This window comes from Rattus norvegicus, chromosome 11, assembly GCF_021556685.1.
Source record: "Rattus norvegicus strain SHRSP/BbbUtx chromosome 11, alternate assembly SHRSP_T2T, whole genome shotgun sequence".
NCBI classification, from domain to species: Eukaryota; Metazoa; Chordata; class Mammalia; order Rodentia; family Muridae; genus Rattus; species Rattus norvegicus.
Window position 1 is genome coordinate 70,417,778 of NC_141544.1, and position 26,759 is coordinate 70,444,536.

The window sequence follows — 26,759 nt, forward strand, 5'->3', positions numbered from 1 at the left end:
TCAAGGGCATGTGGTGATTCTCCAAACAGACCACAGTCCTAGATTATAAAACAAGCCTCAGTACATTCAAAAGGATTAAGGTGATGAAGAATGTATTCTCTGGTCACAGCGGAATGAAATTTGGAATCAGAGGCTCACTAGAAAGTGGAAGTTAAGTAGAAGGTTTCTAAAGAGCCACTGGGTAAAAGAAGAATTCACAAGGGGAATTGTGGGGTCTGCAGGATCCTGGTGCAGCTGTGTGTGCTGTGGGGAGAAGGCCTTCTCTCAGGATTTTAGTGGTACAGCTCTCTTGGACAGTATTCAATGGAACAGCCCTCTCAGACGATCTTCAGAGAAACAGCTGGTGCGCATACACTTTTATCTGGATTGGACAAGTGCTATAAATGAACCTTGGAGAATGGGAAGGATTTCAGGGTAAATCATTGGCTGGAGCTTAATGTACAGGGAATGCATCATTTGCATTGGAAAGCATCCCACGAAGTTCAGATGCTTGCTGGGCAGGTTCTTATTGAGAAAGAGGAAACTGAACTCTGTAAGTTTGCCAAGGACTACATAACCTTCCTCAGGTAGAGGGTGTAGGGGTCATGCTCCCCAGATAAAAGTCAAGAGGAGGAGGTGGCCCTGTTGGAAAATGGAGTCCTACATTTTGTGCCAAGCTCTGAGGAGCTATCTGGACACGGTAGATTGCAACCTTAAATAGCAGGGAAATTATAAAACAAATCCTTTCATGAGCCAAGTGAAAACAAAGTAACACCAACTCTCACCGGAGAAGGACAAAGCAGCATTTAGAGGAGAAGTCATAGCTGTAAACACTTGTTATATATTTTTTAAAAGGGCGGATCTTGAATCCATGACAGACCTCCCTTTTGGCTTTATGAAATTAGAAAAAGGAGAGCAAATAAACTCTGTATAAACAGGAGCAAAGAAAGAAGGATCATTGGGACAGAGAAAGTCATTAAGAACAGCAAAATGACATCAATAAAATGAAAAGTTTTCTTGGGAAATATTAAAGATAACAAACTTTAACCATATCTATGTAGAGAAAGGAGAGCTGAGGTAGTAGCATGCCTACGAGTATGATGCTTGGGAGGCCAAGGCAGGAGATCTGAGAGTTCAGGGCCAGCCTGGGTTATATTTAGGAAGACAACATCTCAACAAAGCAAGGAAAAAGAAACCCAAACCAAAATGGAACTAAGACTAAAGAGAGACACAGTTTTAAAGCTTAAGATTTATTGTGTACGTGTGTGTGTGTGTGTGTGCGCGCGCGCACACACACATATGATGCCTTCTGTATTCTTGGTTCACGTGTTTGGAGAGAGCCACCATCTTCATATTACTTGAACTTGTCAAACCTCTTGATCACGTTGTTCTTAGCACTAGACACGTAAACTCTCATTTAGTAACAATAGCCATTTCTGCTCTGTAATGATTCAAGAAACAATGCTTAGATGTGTATATTAAATACTACATAAAACTGTCTTAATTAGAATCTTTTAAAGTATTTTATTTTAAATGTATGGGTGTTGTGCCTGCATGTACATCTGTGTACCGGATGCATGTCTGGTGCCCTTGGAGGCTAGAAGAGGGCAATGGATCCCCTGGAACTGATGGCTGTAAGCTACCCTTCGGGGGTTGGATATCAAGGCCCTCTGCAAGAACAGCCAGTGCTCTTACCTGCTGAGCCATCTCTCTAGCCACTCCAAGTTTATTTCTTAAAACGTATGCGAATACATATGTGAATCTGTACGAATGTGTGTGTACCACAAACGTGCAGACACTTGTAGGGGCCAGAATTGGATACCAGATCCCCTGGAAATGGAGTTACAGGTAGCTGTGAACTACCATGTGGGTGATGGGAACTGAATCCAGCTCCTCTGCAAGAGCAGTTCAATGCCCTTAACCACCGTGGTATCTTCCCAGCTCTGGAACCTTAAAGACTGTAGGAGTTCCTTAGAATAGAAACTAGAGATAGGGTTGGAGAGATGGCTCAATGGACAGAGGGCGGGCTGAGCAAGCTTGAGGACCTAGGTTTGGACTCTTAGCACCCAGATAAAAACAGGAGTACAATGTACACCAAGAATCCCATTGCTAAGGAGGCTGAGACAGGGGCACCCTGGCATTTGCTAGTCAGAGCCAGTCTTTGCTTTGAGCTCCAAGGTTCAGTGAGAGATTCTGTCTCATATATATATATATATATGCTCTGTTGAGTTTCTACCCTCACTGACCTCAGGGATGGTGTTTGACCTGAGTGCTATAAAATGAAATCAACTCTTCTCTCCCCAAGTTGACTTTGTCACGGTCATTATCACAGTAACCCAAACTAAAACCTTGGGCTTGCTTTCGGTCTTTGGTTGTTTTTATTGATAAAAGGTACATTAGTTAGATCTGTTTTCATTTTATTGAGGCAAGGACTTATTGCAGTACTGTACCGTGGCATTGGCCTGAACTCACAGAGATCCTCCTACCTCTGCCTCCCAAGTGCTTATAAAGGTATGTGCCAGCGCATCTGGCTCTCGACTTGTTGATCTTGTGTAATACTCTAAAACACAAAGAAACATTGCTAAATATAAATATGCAAATTTTGTTTACTTCTTGAGTGAGAAAACTTTAAAAACAAATTGATTTGAAAGAAAGATTTGGTTTTTGTTTGTTTTGTTTTTGTGAGGCCAGGGCTCTCTACATAGCCTGGCTGTTCTAGAACACAGTGATACGTAGACCAGGCTATCTCTGCTTTCTGAGTGCTAGGACTAAATAAAGGTCTGTGCCGACACACCTGGTTTATAGAAACATTTTTATTTGACCAAATTATGTTTTAAACAGCATGCTTTTGCATTCGTTTTATTTATTTTTCCAGCAAAGTCTGCAGGAAAAAAAAAAAGGAAAGAGCTAGACTCATACTACTGCCTTTGAAAGAGCATTTGTAGAGCTGTAAGTGTAGCTCAGTAGTAGAGGGCAAGTCTAGTATATACAGAATATGGAGAATCCGTGATCCTGATAAATAGCATCAGAAGTTTATGGTCATCCTCAGCTACGTAGCAAATTCTAGACCAACCTGGGGCACATGAGATCTCTCATTGAAAGAAAGAAGAAAAAATGTCTTTAATAGAACTATTGTTTTCCAACCCATAAGACTCCTCTGTTACACTACATATGAAAGGATGGTGTACCTCCAGGATTAACTCCTGACAGGAGTCTTCAGTGTCTGGTCTTTGTCCATCAGCCTGCTCGTGTGTGAAGTGATTTACAGCACTTCAGTTTCTACAGCCTTTGCCCTCACTAGCCTTGCTTGGCATGTCTAACCAGCGCGCCAAGCTCCCGGGACTTACAGCAGCAGCAGTCTTGTGATGCAGACAATGCTTTCCCCAGCTTTTGTAGTGAACCATGCAACCATAGTTTAAAAAGACCAGGCTCTTCTCCACCCCAACTTCAGCTCCTTCAAACCGGCCCACATCCCATACTGGAGCCAGCCAGCCAATCCTCCCTCCTGCAGGTTTCTGGTTTGGTTTTTTTAGACAGTGGCTCACTTTGCAGATCAGGTTAGCCTTGAATTCGTAATCCTCCTGCCTTTGCCTCCATGTGCCACCATGCCTAATTGATTTTACATTTTTTTAGGTGTGTGTGTGTGTGTGTGTGTGTGTGTGTGCTTTTGAGCACACACACAAGAGCACACGAGGTCATATGTGCTTGTGTGCGTGCATGTACCCACATATATACACCACACAAAAGAATAACACTTCTTGATACTTGTCAATCATATGAAATTCTAAGTTCAGTGCCCATAAATAAAGTTTTATTGGAAAGCAGCCATTGTCATTTGTTTATGTTTTCACATGACACCAGCGGAGTTGAGCACTTGCAACAGAGACCATATGACTCACCAAGCATATATTTACTATATGGCCCTTCCCAGAGACAGTTTGTCCAAGCCTCAACAATATCACCACCAAAGTTGGGCTTTTAAAATATGTGCCTGCAACCGGCTTGTTTTTGTGACTTTATTTTTACTGTGCGTGCGTGCGTGCGTGCGTGTGTGTGTGTGTGGGGGGGTAAAGGGGACTTTGCCACTATTTTTGCCTCTTGCTTAACAACTATTGCCTCAAACGTTTACATAGGGACTCACAATCTGGGTCCTATGGCTCAAAAATGTGTTCTCTTAAATGTTCTACTTTTGTGTGTCCAGTAGTCTTCAAATATGGTCTGCGACTTTCGGTCTCTGATTTCCCACGCCTTGTTCCCAGTCTTCTTAATGAACCTGAAGTAACCGTCACCTTTGCTTCCATTTTGCTTTTCCCCTTTACAACACTGGCTGCAACCACAATTTGTTGTTTTGTTTTCGTTCTCCTTGCTTGGGCTATAAACACCTGGAGGACAAAGGCCATGTCTGTCTCCATCACTGCCATGTAGTCAGTGACAAAGCTCAGCGTTACCACATAGCCGGTGACGTGCATCTCCAGTAACTGCAGATAGTCTCCCCTGTCAGGCCCTACATATCCGTGAGAGCCAGGATATCAGCTGTGTCTCCTTGCTCTCTACAGTATGCCAGATTGAGTAGTAAGTTATATGTGACATGTATCAGATACTCAGTAAATACATTCTAAGTATCTTAATTTATTACAATTATAAGGATTTGGCATTTGAATATAAGGTATCCCTAATTAATAATTTACTGTAATTATTTTTCTTCAAGGAGAAGGCCAAATAGGAAGAAAAAAAAAAGACAAATTTTGTTTCAGAACCATTAAGGGGTCACCCTAATTTATATATATTTAATTCATTTGTTTCTATTTTCTTGTTTAGCTTTGAGGTTGCATTTTAATGCCAACATTTCTCCCTTCCCTTTGCTTTCTCCACGCCCTCCCATATAACCCTCTCCACCCTCCTTCCTTGATGGCTTCATTACCCATCAACTGTTATTGCATGCATACATGTATTTGTATATACATCCATAGTCCCATGTAAAACCTGTTGAGTCCCTATAGTATCACTTGCATATATGCTTTCAGGGTTGGCTGTCACTGCACAGCCAGTGTGTTCTTCCCTGCTAAGGACAAGCTTCTCCCCTCCCAGCTTCACTCAGTTGCTTGAGTTCTCTGTAGGGCGGAGGGGTCATGGGCTCTCCCCTGGTGGTTTGGCTTGTTTGTCGGTGTCCTGTGGGTTTAGCTCACATTCGGGCAGGCATGTTAATGAAACTTCACTGGTATAGTTTACAATATTACAAAGAGACACAATCTCACAGCAAGTTCTCTGATCCTCTGGCTTTAATAATCTTTCTGCTTCTTCTTCTGCAATGTTCCCTAAGCCTTAGGTGTGGGGTGTTTTCTAGATGTAGCCACTGGGCCTGAGCTCCACGACTCCGCATTTCGATTGGTTGTGGTTTTCTGTAGCAGTCCCCACCTGTGGCAAAGTTTTCTTGATGAATAGTGAAGACTATACTTAGAGTTTCAGAGGCTTAGCCCATTTTTGTCACTGTGGGGAGCATGGTGGCATGCAGACAGGCGTAGCCCTGGAGCCGAGAACTTTACATCCTGATCTACAGGCAGCAGGGAGGGAGCTTAACTTGTTTTTGGCTTTCTAATTATACAGGGAAATTATGTCAAAAATCACGAAGTATAAAGAAAGTATAGTTTCTAAGTAGTTGAATTAATAAGACAGATGCATCTATATATGTGTAAACATACACATGGCTGTCAGTAATCACGGGGACTAACAATCAGAGGTTCTGCTGTTAAAGCTCAGTTGAAATTTATTCTTACATTATTTCATCATAGGATTTAGGATCACCATTGTATAGGTAGAAGTCACAGATAATCAGGCTTTCTTTTGTACTGTCTTTCCAGGACAGCGGTTGCGCACACACACACACACACACACCTGTTCAAACAGATAGTACATCATCCAAAGTGTAAAAAGCTAAAAGGTGCATTCTAAAAACCAGGTTTAAGGTCCAGTACCTCCAGAGCAGAAATCTGCAATCAAGTAAAAGTTTAAGGCGTAGACAGTATGACTTTCAGCCTTATTAGGTAGTTCAAGTTCTTACACGTGGGCATCAGGTGTCGAGGGGAGCTGTTTAAATGTCCTTGAGCTCTGCTTTGTCACTGTGGATTCTGTTTTGAGACTCACCTACTAGAATGGTTGTAGGGGAGAGTCTTATCTGCCAGTGTGTTGGGAAAGGAGAGAGTTTAAAGACAACAGACAGAATAAATCACTGTGTGCGTATAAAGAAAGAACGACGTGTTAGCCTGCCAGAGGCTTCTTTAGACAAAGACCAAGACCACAGGGTTGAAAAGAAGGGCACACAGGCCGACTTTGATCGGCACAGACATAAGAAGGTGAGGCAGAGAAGGACTATCAGCAAGTTGTTCCTGAAAGCCACCTTCCTTTGCTCAGTCACACTCGTCATTGACTTTCTGGTGACCGCTTGACTCTACTGGAGCGGCAGGCAGGAAGCTTTCTAATCTCTAGGAAATGCATCCCTGTGATGCTCGAGGCATTTCCAGCTAAATGGGCATCCACAATGTGTGAGCATGTCTCACTGAGCTCAGCCTGCCTCAACCCAAGCCCAGGAGCTTGGCAGAGCTGAGGCTGCTCTGCAGTTACTGGACTCTGTCCGTGGTCTAAATCTAATAAATGCAGAATTTAAATCTGCCTTATGAAAAAGACACCAACATTACAATTTTAATGATATTTGCTCCACAATAGCTTGCAGGGCAAAAATAACGTATTTCTAAATTGTTCCTATCATTGTCATTATCATCATCACCATCATCATCATCCTTTTGGTTGACAACCACTCCACCTATCTTCAGCCCAGCTATCTAAGCCAGAACCAAGGTCAAACCCCTGTTTCTTCTATGCCAATGGTGTCTACTGTCGTCAAGGTCATATCATTCACCCAGATGGTTCTTTCCAACACTAATCTGTCCTGAGGTTGTTGGGTGGAGTTTCAAAGGCGACTTTTGGGAGCAGGGCTGTTGCATCATTCCTTTTCTGCCTGAACCCACGAGGTTATGTTCCACAGTGCAAAGGCCGTGTGATTCAGCCTGACACACAGTGCTCCCCGTGACTATGCCCTTCCTCCAGCCTCACAGCATACATACTTCATCTCCGTGACCTGAGTGCCAGGTGGCCTCATTCTCTAGATGCTGGCATTCGCCATACATTGCTGACCACATGCTCATCTCGCTTTACCTTTTGACAGTGTTTGGCACCTTTGTCGTCTTCCTCCATGAGGAAACTGGATTTTCCCCTTAACTCTGTTCTTTCCCTTAACCTTTTTGCCGTCCATCCCTCTTCCTCTTCTGCATTGACACTTGGGCTTTCTTCAGGGTCCAACTTTTTTCCCAAATGCCTTTTGTAGTTAGTCAAAGAGGTACATGAACCCCAATTACAGATAAACGTTCCCTCAGTTAATTGGTCAGCAGAGGAAATATTTATACCTACAGTTTCAACTAATGAGAATCTAGTAGTATAATAATGTTTCACTGTGGAAGCTGGCCTTTAGTATGCCTCCTTCCCAGGAAGGAGTGATTCTGTCTTCCTTCTCCCTCCTCTCTCTCTCTTTCTCTCTTTCTTTCTCTCTCTCTCTGTCTCTCTCTCTCTCTCTGTCTCTCTCTCTCTCTCTCTGTCTCTCTCTCTCTCTCTCTCTCTCTCTCTCTGTCTCTCTCTCGATAGGATCTTTTTATTAAGTAGCTCTAACTGTCCTAGAACTCACCACATGTCCCTATGTAGACTTCGAGATCCGTTTGCCTCTGCCTCCTGAATGCTGGGATTAAAGGTGTGTGCTACCCACACCGGGTTGACAGGATGGTGTGGGATTCTTCAGGGTCACTCTGGTGAAGCCATCAGACGTTAGTATTCTCAAAAGCTGGTCTCAGTAGTCCTTCAAGCAACATTAGACCTGTCTGTACACTTCACTAAATTAACAGTGAGAACTGCTAGAAATTAGGGCAAGTTTGATTTCTCATTTAAAACATTTCTCTTTGGGAAAAGTTAGAATTGGTAGATGAGACTCTGTGTCCTATCTGTTATAACTCTGCCAGGAAATCATTCAGAATGAACTAAAGCCAGAGATATTTTCAAGGGAAAGAATCATCGAGTAATGAAGACGTCACCTTAAACTTTGGCGTGACGAAAGACATGCTGAATGCCTTACCGGAAGAGCTGACTCTTCTGGCTACTCCCCAATATTCCATTTAGGGTACTCAGGAGGATCTATGCTAGCTGTAAAGACAGGAGTCTGATGAGAATACCTGTCAGTGCTGAAGTGGAATAAGAACAGATATTAACGACTTGATAGAGTCGAATTAAAAACTGTTGTCACGGGGAAGTGGTTTAAGTTTTAACATAGTTAATTTTCATGTGGGGTTAAAATAATATTTCAGCAGGCATTTTACATCAATTGAGCACACCTAAGATCTTTTCATTTGCATCTGTGTGTATAGTAGAAGAAATTAGGAACCGTCCCTTTAATAAAACATTGTTTACCTAGCCTCTTCCAGTGGGCGTGGCTTAGGAACCTGTCCAGTGGGCGTGGCTTAGGAACCTGTAGAGTGAGGTGTGACTCTGGCTCCCTCCGCAGCCTGACCGGCCCCTAGGAAAGAGGGCTGGTGCTCAGAACCAGGAAGCGGCAGCTGAAGCTTCAAACAGAGCTGGAACCTGGCTTTTACACGGCCAAGTGCCTCAGAACAGAGTGGGACATTGAAGTAGCGAGTTTGCCTGGCTGTTATCAAAGCTTTGAAGCTCTCCTGTGGATAAAGACTTTATAGAGTACTTAGGATACAAAGCTTCTGGGCCAGAAATTGATCTGCTGACTTTTGACTCCTATCTGATTACTGCTTGGTCCGTCTTTATTTTGCTCAAGTATCTGCAGGCTGAACCCAGAGCCGCTCTCCGCACCTTTGCAGGTAGGTGGTCGGCTTTCACATATAACATGTGGGTCCTTTTCTTTTCCTTTCCTTTCTTTTCTTTTTTTTTAAAGGATCGGCTGCTAAATACTGAAAAAGTCGCTTCTACCAGGCTGGCATGTTTGAACAGCGTGATTGTAAATATTTTTTTTTTCTGTGACAGCTGGACGACCTTGCAGAAATCGTCATTTTTATCAAATTAGCAAATCTACGACACCGTGAATTAAATGAGTTTTGTTTTGTTTTCCATTAACCAATTATGTGTTTACATTTAACTAATGGATGAAAATGTATGTTGAAATTATCTTGCTAATTAACTTAAATGGCATTTTGTTCTCAGTGTTTTGCTCGCCAGTTGCACGTCTTTTACCGTTAGGAGGCTGAGTGCTCACCACCAAGTCGTTTGTTTGCCTTAGTTTTTAATCTTCAGAAACATCTATTATTTCAAACAAAGTTTTTGTGAAACGTTAACAATCTAACACGATTGCGCTGAAAAACTGACTTCTTTTGGTAAAGCTAACTAACCATCCTTCTGTGAAATGAAAACGGTTCCAAGGATGGTGTCTCTGGAAAGCTTAGTTAATTCGTAGGTAGTATGAATTATTGTTATGAAAATAGAATCCACTCGGGCGTCTCTAGGGGCAGAAGGCAAGTTCCTTTAGGACCAAGGACAGGGGTTTCCTTAACTGTCACTAATGGGCCTTTTCTCTGGATAAGACTTCATCCACTAAAAGGACAGCTCTAGGAAATAGAGAACATTACAGAATTTGTTTTCTACACGTGTGATTTTCAGTTAGGGTTCTCCAACCCAAGATTTCCACTCTATGTTAATATGTTTAGCTCGAAGCAAAGAGGCCTGTTTTTCTTAGCTGAACTCCTGTAGTTAAGGTATTCGGATATTTTTGACCTTTTGAAATGTGGACAATGACACCTGAATTGTCATCAACTCTCACTGTGGTCGTCTGGTCCTCTGGGCTTGGCAAACTGGGATATAGCGGTTGCAAGAACAGATGCTCTCCTTTTACACTCCCTGGTCCCATGAACTGTAATGGGAGTCATCTAGTCAAACAAGGACACACGGCTGCTCCTGGGGGGAGGGGAGAGGAGGTGATGTTTGCTGTAGCTGAATTCAGGGAATTTCTAATTTGACCTCCATTGTATATTTTTACATTCTACTTCCTAACTTTGAACATTTCTCTAATTGGGCTAACAGATGACTTACTGGCTTCATAACTAATATTATTTCCATCCATCTATTCCCTCTGTATGTGTTGGTTGCCTTTCCTATCTCTTTTAATTTTCCTTCCCCACATCCATCTTTCCTCCAGCTTACCCAGAAGCCCATCTCCACTGTGGAACCTTGTCTGGCAACCCTGGTCATCAATAATATCTCCTCCTCTTGCACTTCCCTATCCCACGAAGTCTACCAGCCCTTTAGCACACGGTCATGTGTATCTTATTTAAGAGTGCCCTATATCACTTCAAATATAAGTACTTGTCTTAGGGTTTTACTGCCGTGAACAGACACCATAAGGACAGCATTTAATTGGGGCTGCCTTACAGGTTCAGTCCATTATCATCAAAGCAGGAGCAAGGCAACATCCAGGCAGGCATGGTGCAGGTGACAGTTCTACATCTTCATCTGAAGGCTGCTAGTGGAAGGCTAACTTCAGGCAGCTAGGGTGAGGGTCTTCAGCCCACTCCCACAGTGACACCCCTACTCCAACAAGACCACTCCCTGGGTCACGCATCTACAAGCCATCCCAGTACTTAATACAGAGATTCTTTTTATACCCCTAGGACCTAGTGCAGTGCCACACATTTCGTTCCTAATAAAGAACTGTGGAATGGATGGAAGATCTTGTTGACAGTTGCTTCAGTACCACACAGTCTCTCTCTTGACTTGCTTAATCATATAATTAATTGTAAGGCTCCTAGAAACCAGTCTGTTACTATAATATGATGTTATTTTCTCAAATAGTTTACAACTTGCTTTATGTGGTTATTAAGGTTTTTTAAAAGTGTGTGTGTGTGTGTGTGTGTGTGTCCGCGCTCAATGCCAATGGAATCCAGTAGGTGGGTGTGTCAGAATCTTTGGAGTTATAGGTGTTTGTGACTTGCCCAATGTGGGAGCTGTGTGGACACCGGCCCTTTGATGGAGCAGCAGGCACTCTTACCCACGGATCTAGTTCTCTGCTGTATTTGGGGATTTTACCACTGATATGCTGTTTATAAAGAAAGCGACCTGGACTTTATTAAAAGTAAATTAGTATTCTGAGATTATTTTCTTGCATTTTATATTTTAGGAAAATGTAATTTAGAACTCATTGGTGTACTAAGTCCTAAAAATGCTTAAAATATTCAGATACAATATTAAAAGTTTTGGTTCTGAGTTGACATTTAGGACGACTCCGAATTTTGATTGTAGGTTGTGTGGATCTCAGATCAGTAATTACCAGAAATGATAAGTAAGTTACTTTTATAGAAAAAAAAGCCACTTTAAACATCTTTACCTAAGTGTACTTAAATACAATAGCCACTTGGAAAAATCGCGGATTTCTAAGTGGGATGTGCCTTTTAGTTTCAATGACTTCGGAGAATAGCTGAGTCCGCAATCAGCCTGGAGAACGATTAAACCCTATCTCGGGGGAGAAATGATTTATCTGTTTATCTATTTAACCCTCTATTTGCTGATTTATCTTTACACGTAGGTCTGTGTACCACTCGTGTGCCTGAGCTGGGCAGAAGATCCCCTGGAACTGGAGTTACAGATGGTTGTGAGGCACCGTGCAGGTGCTGGGAATCAAACCCAGGTCCTCTAGAAGAGCAGGGAGTGCTCTTATCCATGAACTTCCCCTCCAGCTCTCTTGTGTTATCTCATCACATGAGCATACTTAACCTTTCTTTCTCAGCGCTGGGGATTGAGCTCAGAGCCTTGTGGAGAGTATGCAGTTCTCAACCATTAAGCTAATGCGTCCAGCCCCCATTAATCCATTTTTTTTTTTTTTTAGAAACTAGGGAGACAAATAGACCAGGACCTATCAGAGTCACACCTTGACTGTCTGTGCCACGGCTCCTTTGACTTTGGCCTTTGTGCTTTGAATTAGTTATGTTATCTGTGGTATTTTCCAATGGTCACGCAGTATTTCTGTCATCTTAGAGCCTGACCAGACAGGAGTTCTGGCAATTGCTCCAGCAGAACTATGGCACCGAACTAGGATTAAACGCTGAAGAAATGGAACACTTGTCGCTATCAATTGAAGAAAACGTGCAGCCAAGGTACAGTGAGGCAACTTAGAACGTCAGCGTGCACTATGACCGTTTCAATTCTGAGTTTCTGTGAACTCTTCATTTGGTTCGGTTTGCCCTCTTGTTGGTAGAGGGCAAGTTGGGAGAGAAGAGAGTCATTTGCTTAGTTGGTAAGCACTTGTGGGATTTGAAGAAATGTTAGCATTTGCTTCTAGAAAGCCTTTTAATGGAGGATCTGGAGCAGGGGCTGTGATCTCTGAGCTCACAGGAGACACTAGAGCAATTTGAGGGGTAAGGTGGTTTCAGGACTTTTCCTCAAAGGCTCTCTAGCACAGTGACATGAACCTAGCACTCAGTAAATACTGAGCACATTAGTCAGAGGAGCTGACAGTGCTTTGGGAATGCAAGCAATGGTAAGGCCATGCGCTGCTACAGTGTCATAAAGAAATTAGGAGAGAGATTATTTTGACAGCCAATCATTAAGAAGTGTGAGCATTTTACTAACTGTTGAAATTAAAAAAATGTGCCTTATCAATGTTAATCGAGGCCGTAGCCTCAATAAACAGAGGTAATACATCAAAACTCTGGAGCAAACATTATGCTAAGTGAGAGAAGCCAAGATCCAAGGACCAAATCTTGCCGCTTTGGTTGGGAGCCTAGGGGACAATGGCTGAGCCATCTCTCCAAATCTTACAATGCAAATATGTCGAAAGTCTTCATGCACACACAGATGCTTTCCTCCTCTGGGCAGTCTTCTATTCTGCTGCTCCAACCTATGTTGTCTCCGTTTATATCAATATTTTATAGTCTCTTTTTCACACGGCTGCACATGCATATTTTATAACTTTCCTGTGAAGTTCACATTTTTCCTTTGGCTGCTATCATTATAAAGTTTACTAGTAGTCCTTAGGTACGGAAACGGTGTAGAAAGTCAGTTTACTAACGCAGAGAGCCTTGGGGTGTAGTCAATAAGATCTGGATTGTGCTTTGTAGCTGGGATATCTCAGTCAAACCTTTGGACGTTTCCCCATCTATGAACACGAGGCAATTAGATTCGGAGGCCTTCAAGGTCTCTGCCAACTTTTGAACTTTGTAGCCTCAGAAGCAGGAAAGAATACATATTTTGACGAGTATCTCACACACGTTTGAGGTCACCAGTAAAGCTGTCTTGTCTTCTCCTGGTGACTATTTTGTAAGAAAATGTCGAGCAGGATCCTGGTGCCCAGCTCTCCCTCGCTGCTCCTCCCTCTGGAAACCGCAAGTCTGCTTCAAACCTTTGTTGCCTCAGCTCTCTGTACTCTTTGTCTCTGTTCTCATTCTTGCATTCTCTCCTTTCCTTTCCCCTCTCCTTTCCCCTCTAACCTCCATCCTCCTTGAGCTCTTGGGATCTCCATACTTAACTAGTGAGCTACGAAGCCCCATCAATCTGCCTATCCAGGAGGGAGCTGGTCGCAGACCTACTAATCGTTATTTGGGCAGAGTTAAATAGGGCTTGTGCTGATTAATTTTATGCCCACTTGACCCAAGCTAGAGTCATCAGAGAGGAGGAAACTTTAGCTGAGAAGATTCCCTCATAAGAGCCAGCTGTAAGGCATTTGCCTGATTAGTGATTGATGGGGGGAGGGCCCATGCCAGAGTGGGTGGTGCCATCCCTAGGTTGGTGGTCCTGGGTTCTACAAGAAAGTAGGCTGAGTAAGCCACGGGAGCAAGCCAATAAGCAGCTCCCCTCTACAGCCTTTGCATCAGCTCTTGCCTCTAGGTTCCAGCCACGATTGAGTTCCTATGCTGATGTCCTCCACGGAAGTCTTTGGCACTATGACCATTTGAAAGCTATATTTTTACAAGTTATTCTTGGGAGTAAGTAGCTTGTTAGCTGCACTGGGGTCTGAAGAGCCCACACTATTCTTAGAGGCCTGAACATAGATAAAGTTGGGTCCTCAGTACAGAAAAGAATTTCAGGACAAGTGAAAGCAAACCAGGTTTGTTAGGTAATAAGAGAGACAGGTGCTAGTCCATGCTTGATTTAAGTGCAAGGTGGGGATGGTGGGAGCGAAAATAGAGTCAGGGAACAGAGCTACCTTTAAGGGAAAAGAAGACATCTAAGACTAAAGGGTGCGGGGCTTCTCAAGAGAGCCATGAGTCTTTTCCTTTACAGTGAATGTACGTACATAAGTTATATTGTTTAAAGGGTATAGTTCACCGCAAAGCTTAATGATAAAGTCAGTGAAGTTTTAGAAATCAAATAAGAATGTGTAAGCGAGCTTATTTATTTTACTAAAAACTTTTCTTTTGTGAAAGGAACTATGACGTGACTTCATGTGGTGTAGTGCTCAGATTTAGGGATGAGAGGACTGCTGGCACAGTTAAGCCTCGGGCCATAAACATTCTCATCCTGAGTAAGCACAGATGGTTGGATGGTTGGTTGAACATCCTTATTTGTGATGTTTTTAGCTTTTTGGGCAGGTGTTTTGTTTTGTTTTGTTTTGAACAGGATTGTGTAGCTCTGGCTCTCCTGGAACTCCCTTTATAGACCAGACTGTCCCTAGACTCACAGAGATCCCCCTGCCTCTGCCTCCAGGTGCTGGGGTTGAAGGTGCTCCCCACCACACCTGCCCTCATGGCCAGCCCAGCAGTCTTGAGATTGTCATTTGTGTTGAAGTTTCTTGACTCTCAGCTAGAAGGAAATGCAAACCAGATCTCAGAGTGAAGGGGCCTTGTTTTCCTGTCTTTCTGTCCTGCCTCAGTCTGACTGATGGCCATTATCATATTTAGACATGAGGAGCTTCCACCTCCTAGAGGGCCTAGTTACCTCCGTCGAGACTAAGTCAGAAGTAAGACGATGTAAAACTGCCTTCTGGTGCCTAGTGGCATCTAACCCAAACATCTTCCCAAACCTTGGGAGCTCTGTGGTTTTACAATGCAACCTTAAGCCATATGTATGCATCAGATCAGCTGGGGCTACTTGTACTCCATTACATTTTTAGTAGTTTCTCAGATGTATGGATTTGCATATGAACATATGTTTTATGTTTTCAAGAATAAAGTCAGCTGGTGTCTTTAAGAGGGTAGCTTAACAATCTGTTCTTTGTTGAGATGTGTTAGACTAGCAAACACCTCAGAGAGGCGCATGAAGGGCTGGCTGTCTTCGTGAGATGACCTTACGCTTCTGTAATGCCGTGTTTCCTACAGAAGTCCAGGAAGAAGCAGCGTGGATGACTCTGGGGAAAGAGACGAGAAGTTCTCCAAGGCCATCAGTTTGACACACGAGTCAGTTAGCAGAGCTTCAGAAACAGAGTCATTGGATGGAAACTCACCGGAAAGAGTTAGTATCTGCTGTTCCCTAAAGCCTACCCCGGACACCGAGTCCTGTTAATCATAAGATCAAATCAAGTCAAATATGCAACGTATCCAAAGTGTTCAAAAGCTTGGGATGTCTGGCTGCTACTTGATTTTGGGAAGAGAGTTTAAGTCTCTAAGTAGCAGAGGTTACGTGGGGAAAGTATGTGCTGTTCTTCAAAGACACAGAGCGACCAGCAGGTCCTTGAGCAGCGTCTATTAAAACACCGAGTACCGTTTAAAATATAACAAGACGTAGGAGCTTGTAGTCAGCAGAATCACCCCAAGAGGAAGGAATGTGTGTGTGATGGAGAAAATGGCTTTCGAATGGGAGAGATGAGCTGTGAGCCCAGGCTTGGTCACAGAGGACCAAGTTCTTTTTTCTTTTTAGTAGAAACTTCTTAAATAGCACATTAAATGTGACAGTCCAACTGGGCTTCTTCATTAGCTGAAGAGTTTCATTTTTTTTCAAATACCATATGTGTATTAGCTTTAAAAATGACTGACTTGGAATCACTTGGAGTCGTGATTTTTTTTTTTTTTAAGATAGGGTCTTGTCATGTCTGTTGGGAAGACCTCAAACCTGTCTTCTTCACTCTCCCTAGTCCAGGGCTGCAGGCATTTACCACCACACTTGGCTCACTCTTCCTGTTATTTGATACTCTGTGTGTCTCCCCTGTCTTGTTAAACTGACCACTAATCTCTCGTGTTTCCTTTTGTTTTCTGGCATAGCAGCGTGTCCCACGCACATTGAGGGTGTTTTCCACCACAGACACCATGCCGCTTTTTTCTGATGAACCATTTTCTTGGTGAAGAAGGAGGTCTTCGGAGACCACCTTCTAAGAGCTGAGTGCCTTAACACAGCTTTCCCTGTTTGGGGCCTGCAGCTGGATCGGTCTGATTTTAGAGCAGCATTTGAGCTTCCGAGCCTGCCTCTGCCGGACCCCATATTTCAATAAGTTAACTGCTTAAGCTTTGCCTTTCATTCTCAGCTATAAGGTGAAAGTACAACCTCATAGGATTTCTAAACCAAGAAATAAGTGAATGGGTGTCTGTGAGGGCACTGAGAGCAATGGCTAGCATCCATTATGTGTCCCAAAGCCATAGGCTGTTGTAATTGAAAAACTTCGTGTAGTTAGCAATGATTCTGTTTTTTAGACCCTTCAGGGTCTCCTAGCATCTCCTCTGGGTAAATGTTTAGAGAACACTGACAAAGGCTTTATCCATGTGAAGGACCCGAGTTCTACACTTGCTTTAGCAAGCATCCCTCCTCATGCTTCTGCATCAGCCTACTCTTTACACAGCGACGCTCTAAGAGACACTTAGGGATCATCTACTGCACACGAGATGTCATTCTGGAAGTTAAGCTTTGTATGTAGGATACTCAGGGGAGGGAACAAGATAGAGGACTTCTTGTAGAATCATTATCCATTTGCCAAAGTCCACCTTGAGGGCTGGGTTCTCAGGACTCCAATCTGTCATTTAGTCCTCCTATCTCCCCTGTCTAATGTGTCCCCTCTTGGAATACTTAGCCTGTTGGTCTTACCTCTGGTTCTGTCCCTGAAAGAAGTTGTCTTCTATCCTTAGTGGTGAATGGGATAGAATAGAATGCAGTAGATTGACAATGTTCTTGTTGATGTACACATAGTTTTTCAAACTCCTGGGCCTTTTTTCCCAAGGAGTATTTGGGTGAGAGTCTCAGGTCTTAGAGATTAGCAAATGTTGTCTGTTTTTCACTTTGTTTGATTTTTTTTTTAATTTTCATCAAATTGAAAATAACAAAAATCAGAAACAACTATTTTCTAAATGAAAATTGTTATAAAATTAATATTCCTTGTGAAATACAGGAAACTATCTGGAGATACAAGCAATACAAATGTCAACAATTTGTTAACTTTTTTTTCCTTTAAAACAATTAGTTTATTTTATGCGCATTAGTGTTTTGCCTGCACGTATGTCTTTGTGAAGGTGTTGAATCCCCTGGAACCGGAGTTACAGACAGTTTTAAGTCATTATGTGGGTGTTGGGCATCGAACCCAGGACCTCTGGAAGAGCAATCTGTGCACTTAACCACTGAGCCGTCTCTCCATCCCCATTCTTTTTATATAGGTATTTACTGATATTCCTATAATAGGAAATGAAATTTAGTTAGCAAGAAGATACAGCATGATCCTCTGCCTGGCTCTTAGAGGGGTTCTGAGTCCGCTAGGCAAGCATATTGCTCTCTACCATGTAATCCCCAAATATATCAACCCCTGGTTTTGGCTGCTTGAAGTGTCAGTTCTCAGGATACTAACTGGTAGTCTAACTCTTCACTAAGTTGTGTCCTGGGTCCTACTTACCACTCAGCTTCCCGACTGACTGTGTTCTCCCTAGGGCTGAGTATCCCTTCAGATCTAGGTAAGGATTGTCTAGAGCAGAAAAGAGAAGGGCTGATATATGCTTTGTATACCCTTCCATCTCTGGACACACAGACGGGGCAAAGAGGATTTTTTTTTTTTTTGGTATAGTTAATACACACTTTGTACTTACCTTCCTGGTTATAGTTAGTTCTATTTGAATCGTAACATAATAATGGCATTTACATTTAATACCCATCAGTTACTATCTCTGTCCGCTAGTATGTCTGTTACTATAAAATGACTTCTCATTAATCATGCCCAGGAAGTATACTTAATCATATTTTGGTATACTTTAATTCTCTGTCTCTTAGTCTCTTAATGGTAGGACCATCAGGCTTGTTGTGAGGTCAACCTCTTCTCCCCATTGCACCCCTAAATGACTTCTATCTTTTTATGGTCTTTCCATTTCTACTTCAGTCCCTGGTTTTAAGAGAGTGGGCACTGGCTAAGGAAACTAAACTGGGTTTGGTTTCTCCCCTTGTCAGTCCCAAAAGAACTGATTGTTCCAAATTGTCGTCTTCTGCTGTGTCCTTTCCTTTGTGCTCTGACCACTCACATGATGGTAACTTCCTTTGAATCCCTTTTATGCGATGTTCTTCATAGGCCTGCCATTCACCACTGTGTGAGAACACTGCAGAAAGGCCTTCATATCCCGGGTAGCATTCAATCCTAAAAGCAGCATTTCGATCCTGTACTCGTCATATTTAATATTAAACTGCTTGCTGTAAAACCTGTGTTTCAAAACAGTTTTTTTTTTAACCTTTAAACCAAATTGTTTGTCTCTTAGGGATTAGGAAAAGAGGGGTCTCAGAGTGAGAGACACGTGAGAAAAAGTCCTTCCCTAGCTTCAGAAAAGAAGTTAGGCAGAGTGCCCTCCAAGACACTGGACTTGAATAAGAATGAGTACCTTTCTCTGGACAAGAGCAGTACTTCAGATTCTGTGGATGAAGGTAAAGAATTTTAAATCTTAACGAAATTCCAGGCATGTCTTCTAATGTTTACCTTTGTGTTAGGTGTGTGTGTGTGTGTGTGTGTGTGTGTGTGTGTGTGCATGCAGAGTGAGAATTTGATTGTGGCAGCCTCACATTCAGAGAACCAGAAAAGGAATGAATGTGTGTAGAAAACAGGAGACCAGTTAGTCAGTCTACCCATCTTTATTTCTCTCAAAGCCTGGAGTTTGAAGTCTCAATTAGAGTGACTTAGAATTCCAAGCTTTGAGAACTAGGGAGGAGAGGCATGGTGAAATATCTCAGTGCAAGCAAAAGGACCTGACTTCAACCCCTGGCACCCACATGACAAACCCAGCATTTGTTAGCCATGGTGGCACTGGTCTGCCCTCCCAACATCAGGAAGGCAGGGACAGGCAGATCTTTGGTCTCACTGGCTTGGCAGTCTCTCATAATCAATATGTTCCAGGTCCTACTGAGAGGCAAGACCAGGTCTCAGACAATGAAGGTGTCTGTCTCCTGAGGAAACCACACTGAAGGTTGTCTGGACTTCACAGACACATGAACACATGTATACACACAGAAACAAATGTGCCTGAACACTCATTCTTACATAACACACACACACACACACACACACACACACACACACACACACACACACAGGGCTTTCATGCAATGGACATGGAGCAGTGGTAGTGGAATAGAAATCTCTTACTAGAAAGCCTCTATGCCTCTCCTACAGACGGAGGTAAGATATTCCCATTGTTACTGTATTTAGCCTACCTTTCCTCCACCTATAGAAAAATAAGAAATTGAAGGTTTTGTTTGAACACATGTATGAGTTAGCTGTGCAGAGGCTGGATTGAGGACAAGATCTTTTGACTCCAATCTTCTTTTCACTTAAAGTACTTCCCAAGTTGTTCATTACTACTACTACTACTACTACTAGTACTACTACTACTACTAAAGATAGGTTCTCACTGTGTAGTCTTTTTTTTTTTTCTTTTTTTTTTTTCCCGAACCCAGGGCCTTGCGCTCACTAGGCAAGCGCTCTACCACTGAGCTAAATCCCCAACCCCCACTGTGTAGTCTTGGGTGCAGGCCTGTAACTCACTTTTTAGTTCTTTTGAACTCAGAGCTCCTCCTGTGTCTGCCACTGCTGGGATTAAAGGCACGAGTACCATGTCCAGGACTTCCCAACTTCTTTTTTCTCTTCTTTTTTCCAAAGAGATATCTTCTAGGTGTGGTGGTGCACACCTTTAATCCAAGCCTTTGGGAAGCAGAAGCAGGTGTAACTTTAAGGCTAACTTGGTCTACATAATGAGTTCTAGACTAGCCAAGGTAGATAGTGACATCCTGCCTCAACCAATTAAACAAACAAACAAACAAACAGCCATCTTAACAAAGACTTAACATATATACACAGTATATATGTATATATACAATTATGAAGACAATTAGTCACATTCTGAGATAAATATTAATTTGAATTACTGTGTGACTTCCAAAGGAAGTAAAAATGTCTAGAAAGCAACCCTGTTTAGAAGATTAGCTTGTTGATGTTACTTAAAGATTACTATTTCACTCCATATGGGTGACATTACATGCTTTTGATTTTGGTTATCTAGAATATTTTTGAGAAATATTTAGAGATAACTTTGAAGGCAGAAGCATGAGCATACCTTCACAATCGCTTCTGAACTCTTTTATTAGAGCCAATGTATATTGAAAATTTTTAAATTTAAACTTATTTTCAAATCACTTAAATTTTTTTATCCATTTATTCTCTCATTATTACATCCAGATCACATTTCCCTTCCCCTCCTCCCCGCCCTCCCCTCCACATCCCCCTTTACCATCCACGTCTCCGTGTCTCTTCAGAAAAGGGCAGGCCTTCCAGGGATATCAGTTGAACATGGCATATCGAGTTGCAGTCAGACTAGGCACAGACCTCATATCAAGGCTGGATGAGGCAACCCAGTAGGAGGACAAGGTTCCCAAGAAACAGCCCTCCCTCCCTCTGTTCAGAGGCCCACAAAAGCACCAAGCTACACAACTATAATCAAGTCACTTTTAAAGGAACATTCTACAGTTGAAAAAAAATTTTGACAAATAAAAACTGCTAATACAATTCTACATGACATTTAAATATTCTACACGGTATCTAAAATAGCTTATGGGGCCAGCAAGGTGGCTCAGTGGGTAAGGTGCTTGCTATGCAGCCAAAGAGCTTGAGTTCAGTCCCTGGAGTCCACACAACGGGAGGAGAAAACTGACTCCTGCAAATTGCCCTTTGAACCCTGTATGTGTGTGATAGCTCATATACCCTCCCCCACACTAAATAAGGAAATATAAAAAGTAAGATAAATTATTTGGTTTCAGAAGACCAACATGTAGCTAGACTCCAGCGATGATGAATAATCAGAGTCTTTACCTTCTTTCGGTGTCAAGGGTATCGAATGTGCTGCACTCCGGATGCTGCCTTCGCTGCACGCTCGCTATTGTTGCACAGGCTCCACAGAGAGTCTCCTTCCTGATATCCCTACCGTCATAAAATAGGGAAGGACAAAAACGAAGCAAAGAGCAAGTCAGAGCGACCAGAATAGCACCATTACCACGAATGGTGGCCAAGTTAGAGGATAGTCCGCCTCTGTGTGCCAGAGGTTACAGGGCTGCTGACAGAGCAGAGGATGACGATGACCACATGTGTCAGGCCAGCCACCCTCTGTAGTCAAAGATCAGCCATGGAGCGGCAGCTGCTGCTGGGCTGTCCTGGGCTTCACAGGACAGGGCCGACATAGGCCAAGCCTGCCCGGCACGCCCCTTCCATGCTTGCACATTCTATCGGGCAGCATGAGCTGCTATGACAGATAGCACGTGGCTCAGAAAAGAGCACTGTACCTCCTTACAGTTCTGTAGGGGAGAAGCCACAGATCAGGCCTAGCTTAATCACCCTCTGGTCAGGATACTCTTGCTGGCTGTGGATAGATACCTTCTTGTTCTTTCCTTAGTGCGTGCCTAGGAGGTTAGGGCGAGAGGAAGCAGGGAATAGTTGAGAATATAATACACCCCCCCCCCCAAAAAAAACCCAGACATTTATGGAAAACTTACTGGTGAGCAATGCTCCCAACTTTCTCCAAGTGCTCATAACCCATGGTTATTACACAGTAGGTTTTATAAGAAGTCTTTCTTGAAGCTATGCACGCCGACCTTGAAGTCAGTGCAGTAGGTCTGTGGGGATGGTGAGTAGCAAGGCCTTACTAGGCCTCCTGCTGGTATGTGTTAGGGGTGAGTGGGTATGGATTAGTCATGTGCTGCAGGACCGAACCCAGGACTCTAGGAAGATCCATTGTGGCACCCAGTGGCCAAATATGCGAGTGACACCAAAACAAGGAGTGATTTTTCTCTTTGTTCAAACCTACTCTTAAAAGAATCATCCATCCTCAAAAAGTCATTTCATTATTGAGTTCCTAGCAAAGTAACATTGAAACTCAAAAGCTGCACACACACACACACACACACACACACACACATCTAGGAATAACGGAAACTTGTGTGTAGTTTCCGTACGTGAGCCCCGGTCACACTGTGTTTCTTTTTTTTTTTTTTTTCTTTTTTCTTTTTTCTTTTTTTCCGGAGCTGGGGACCTAACCCAGGGCCTTGCGCTCGCTAGGCAAGCGCTCTACCACTGAGCTAAATCCCCAACCCCCACACTGTGTTTCTTATTGGTACCTCCTTAAAACCTGCCTGGTTTAGCAGTGGGCATCTCATGCTTTTTTTCCCCAGTGTTCTTAAGACATTGGGGTTTCCTTATTAGATTATCATTAGATGATAACTTCCACGGTTTTCCCTAAGTGAATCTCAGATCCATCAGGTTTTTGAAAGGAGTATGGTGATGAATTTTACGTTTTTTTTTTTTTTTCTTCCAATTTTCCCAAGGTTGTAAAATGATGAGGACATTGGCAGGAAACGAACTAGGGAGAAAATGGGGAAAGTTAGAGGAAGTGGACCAACTCGGGAGGTTTGGACATCCATGTGGTTAGAGGGAGCCGCCATGGGGAGCTCTTCACGCTAAGCATTGGTCAGCTCTGTTGTCATCCTCATTGTTGAGACAGGCTGTCCTGAAAAGCCAGTCCTACACTCAGGCAGACCTTGAGCTTCCTTTCACCCTCCTGCCCCACCCTGTGTGCTAGGATCTTATGTGCATCACCACACTGGCTAAAGTGAAGCACTTTGATCTGTTTTTTGAACAGATAGAAAAATGAGAAAAACCTGCCACATACACACACACACACACACACACACACACACACACACACACACACACACACACACATATATATATATATTCCCCACAGAACCAGTTAAAGTATCATGATACTGTCTCATGGAGGGAGTCAACGTGACTCCCTTCCCCCAACTCAATCCTTACCTATGTAGGACATTTTTATGCATCCTCAAAACAACAGGCAGTGTATATATTTAAGTTTCATGTTATTGTATTTCCCCTATATTCCTATATTCATCCACCTCATTCTGAAATATTTCTACCGGCCACTTTCAAACTTATACTTCAAAAAATTGTTTGACATTATGTGCATTTGTGTGTTTGTGCATGTGTGTGTGCGTGCGTGTGTGTGTGTGTGTGTGTGTGTGTGTGTGTGTGTGTACTGCTGGTGCCCACAGAGGTAGGAAGTCCTTGAATCTCCTGGAGCTGGAGTTATAGGGGTTGTGAGCTGTCCAGTGTGGGTGCTGGGATCCAAACCTGGGTCCTCTGGGAGAGCAACCTCCTCTCCAGCCCCAAGACGATATATATATATATATATTTTTTTTTTTGGTTCTTTTTTTCAGAGCTGGGGACCGAACCCAGGGCCTTGCGCTTCCTAGGCAAGCGCTCTACCACTGAGCTAAATCCCCAACCCCCCAAGATGATATTTTTTAAGCAGAATATTTTTTCTCTATTGACAATAGTACTGTGCTTCTGAGTTGAGCAGTGTCTTTTCTGCATTTGAAAATACCACCTGCCAATGTACTGTGCTGTAGCTGTATTATCGATGGTGCTGTTTGGAGAGAATTGAAATGTCAAGAATTTCATAAATGAGAAATCCAAAGCAGGAATGATTTATTTCATTTATTTATTTCCTTCGACAAATCCCCATGCAGAATATATTATTAATTTCTGATACTGATATAGCAAATTGCACTTTTATCAGTCATAATTCAGTATCTATCACCTAATGGGGCTTAGGAGAAGCATGAAAATATTACATTGAAGAATGTACATACATGTAATCTTTCCATTTTCAATATGAATAAGAAGCTCACTTTTGAAAAGTTGTAATCCCAGGGTTTCTTGAAAGAGGTGGCTCCTTCTAGGTATCGAGAAAATATCAGCTGAGCTTGGTACTTATTGCACTCAATTGTTAAAAATTTGTACAGCAAAAGAAAATCAATAGAGTGACAAGACATCTACAAAAAGGGAGTAATGTCTGTACCATATCAAACAGGGATTAATATCCAGAAAATATTTAAAAATTAAACAGTCAAAGAGCAAGTGATTCAGTTTATAATTGGGCAAATGAACCGAAAACCACTTTTCAAATAAAAAAGGACCAATGGCCAATAAATACAAATAAAAGTCTTCAGCATTTTTAGCTCTTTGGGGAAACTAGATCCTCGTCCCCACAGGCACGTTCGAGGCCGGCTATATGAAGCTCTGTCTCAAAAAACACACAACCCCCACCCCCTACCCAACCAACCAAAAATAATTACATTGAGATTCCATGTTATCCCTGTTAGCACGGCGACACCAAGAAAACAAACAAACAGAATCTCAACAGGTATTGGGGGTGTGGGAGAGAAAGAAACTCTCAGTCACTGCTGTTTACAGTGTGAGTTAGTCTTTTCTGGGACATATGCCCCCCAAACCCCCTAAGGTAAAAGCCAGCCTCCTTAGGGAGCCCTGTGTGCTCAGTGTTGTTGTGACTGAACCATTCATAAGAGCCAAGAGCACCTCACCCTTACCCACAACCACTATTCTAGTTTATCCGTGAAGAATGCAGGCCAGCCCATACTGAAGGCCATTGTGTAAAATGACCTGAATAGCTCTCTGGAATCCAGGGTTCAGAAGCATAACAAAGAAACGTAAAAAGTGAGAAGGTGCCAGGGATTAGAGCAGACTAAAGAGATTGGGTTGGATCCTTGTGTAGGAAGAATTTCCTGCAGAAATTCTACCAAAATCTATAGTTGTTTGCTTCCGTATGAATATTTGAGTTATATTTTAATTTTTTATTTTATGTATGTGAGTATACCGTAGCTGTCTTCAGACACACCAGAAGAGGGCATCGGATCCCATTACAGATGGTTGTGAGCCACCATGTGGTTGCTGGGAATTGAACTCAGGACCTCTGGAAGAGCAGTCAGTGCTCTTAACCACCTCAGAGCCATCTTTCCAGTCCCTGAGTTATTGCTTTTTATCATGAACATACAATACTTCTGTGTCAGAGAAAGCTTTTCCCCAAGCCTGGCAGGGAGGCTATCTTACAGAACCGTAGCTAATTGTCTAATTTCAGCGGCAATTTCTACGCTGGAGGAGCCCTTTGAAATCTCAGTGAATCATTTTGCCTATAAATAGTGTTTTTTACAAGAAGAGGGTAAATCAGTATCTGTGTGGTTCTTTACACACAAATCAGTAATGAGAGGGAAAGCCATCATGGTCGGGGCAGAGTCCTGCTCTTCTGGTTTGCAGACCATTCTCTTTGGTTAAAGCACACTTGTTCCCATGTCACCCTTGGAGCTTGGTTTCTGAGGTTTGGAGCTTGTGGCATGGTTTTTCATGGTGTATCAGTAGAAAGTAAACCTTGAAATAATGACTAGTCACTGTCCTTTGTCATTAAATCATTTAAAAGTTTGTGTTGGGTTGTTTCCACTATTTCTGTTACACACCATGCTCTGTTCTTCCTTTTTTCTTTTCTCTCTCTCTTTGTTTCTCTCTCTCTCTCTCTCTCTCTCTCTCTCTCTCTCTCTCTCTCTCTCTCTGTAGACTTTTCAGTTAAACTCTTTTGGGCAATGTAAAATGAAGGGTACTTTTTCGTGTGCTTGAGTGGATTCAAATTCCAGAGCAGTCACTCCTGACCTTGACATCTTGGTAATTCTCTCCATGTCACACGTTCCTCCTCTGTAGAGGAAGATGATAGATAATGTCGCTCTTCCAAAGGACTGTGGAAGGCTGAGAGGCGTCAGTACTGGAAGACGGTTAGCGGTGTCTGACATGTATGGGAACACGGGCTCCTGCGCTGTTTCCCAGGGACATCAGAGGTGACTTTAGTTCATCTGCTGCGATAGTGCTCAGCAGGTGCTTAGCCATCAGGTTCCCAGGGGGAGCAAGTTCTGTTCCACTGGACATTACTCAGCTTTGAAGAATACTTTCCAGGAGGAGTAGTTGTTGTTGTAAAATTATAAAAATGGCAGTCTTCTACCCCCTCTGGATCCGGCACCACAGTGCCCCAAGATGTCTGGTAGATATCTTGCCAGAAGCACACATCCCAACTCCGTGGTGGCCTAGACCAGCCACTGCACCGGCTCTTAACTCTTAAATCTGCATATTAAGAACACACAACACAATAACCTCTGATCCAATTGATAAGATATAATTGCCCACCTACACATGCAAAGCCCTGTACAATCCATCCCTTAAGAACATTCATAAAAAGCTGTAAATACACAGAGTGGGATCTTAATGTCGGCGTCCATGTTCTCCCCGAGGCTACTCTGCCATCTCCATTCCAGTCTCCTCCCCCCCCCTCAAATTTTTCCCTCGCCCATCCTTCCTTCTCATCCAGTGACAGGCCTCGTTCTATCCTGTACACACCCTCACCTGTATGACATCCTACAAGTTGCTATTTCCACTTTAAGGTAGG

The 26,759-nt window shown here is 42.9% G+C and overlaps 1 protein-coding gene and 1 long non-coding RNA gene across 12 annotated transcripts in view; one reads left to right on the forward strand and one right to left on the reverse strand.

Moving 5' to 3' along the window:
* Window positions 1-26,759, forward strand: part of Gramd1c (GRAM domain containing 1C) — an 85,329-nt gene that overhangs the window by 33,668 nt on the left and 24,902 nt on the right. For 5 of the 6 annotated variants that reach the window (XM_087576605.1, XM_087576607.1, XM_087576606.1 and 2 more), the window contains 3 exons: window positions 12,064-12,182; window positions 15,342-15,474; window positions 18,678-18,840. In XM_087576605.1, the coding sequence (XP_087432731.1) occupies window positions 12,064-12,182; window positions 15,342-15,474; window positions 18,678-18,840 (415 nt within the window). Of the gene's footprint in view, window positions 1-8,488; window positions 8,904-12,063; window positions 12,183-15,341; window positions 15,475-18,677; window positions 18,841-26,759 lie in introns of those variants that run through there. The other variant, XM_087576609.1, reaches the window with a different exon arrangement.
* LOC148002601 (uncharacterized) lies at window positions 1,211-21,397 on the reverse strand. 6 transcript variants are annotated; one of them, XR_015633455.1, is made up of 5 exons: window positions 21,275-21,397; window positions 20,697-20,779; window positions 19,955-20,110; window positions 2,466-2,539; window positions 1,211-1,420 (listed from the first exon to the last, which is right to left on the reverse strand). It is a non-coding gene; the product is annotated as an uncharacterized LOC148002601 (long non-coding RNA). The 6 variants fall into 6 exon arrangements; XR_015633454.1 differs by having other exon boundaries at window positions 20,697-20,803; XR_015633452.1 differs by lacking the exon at window positions 20,697-20,779.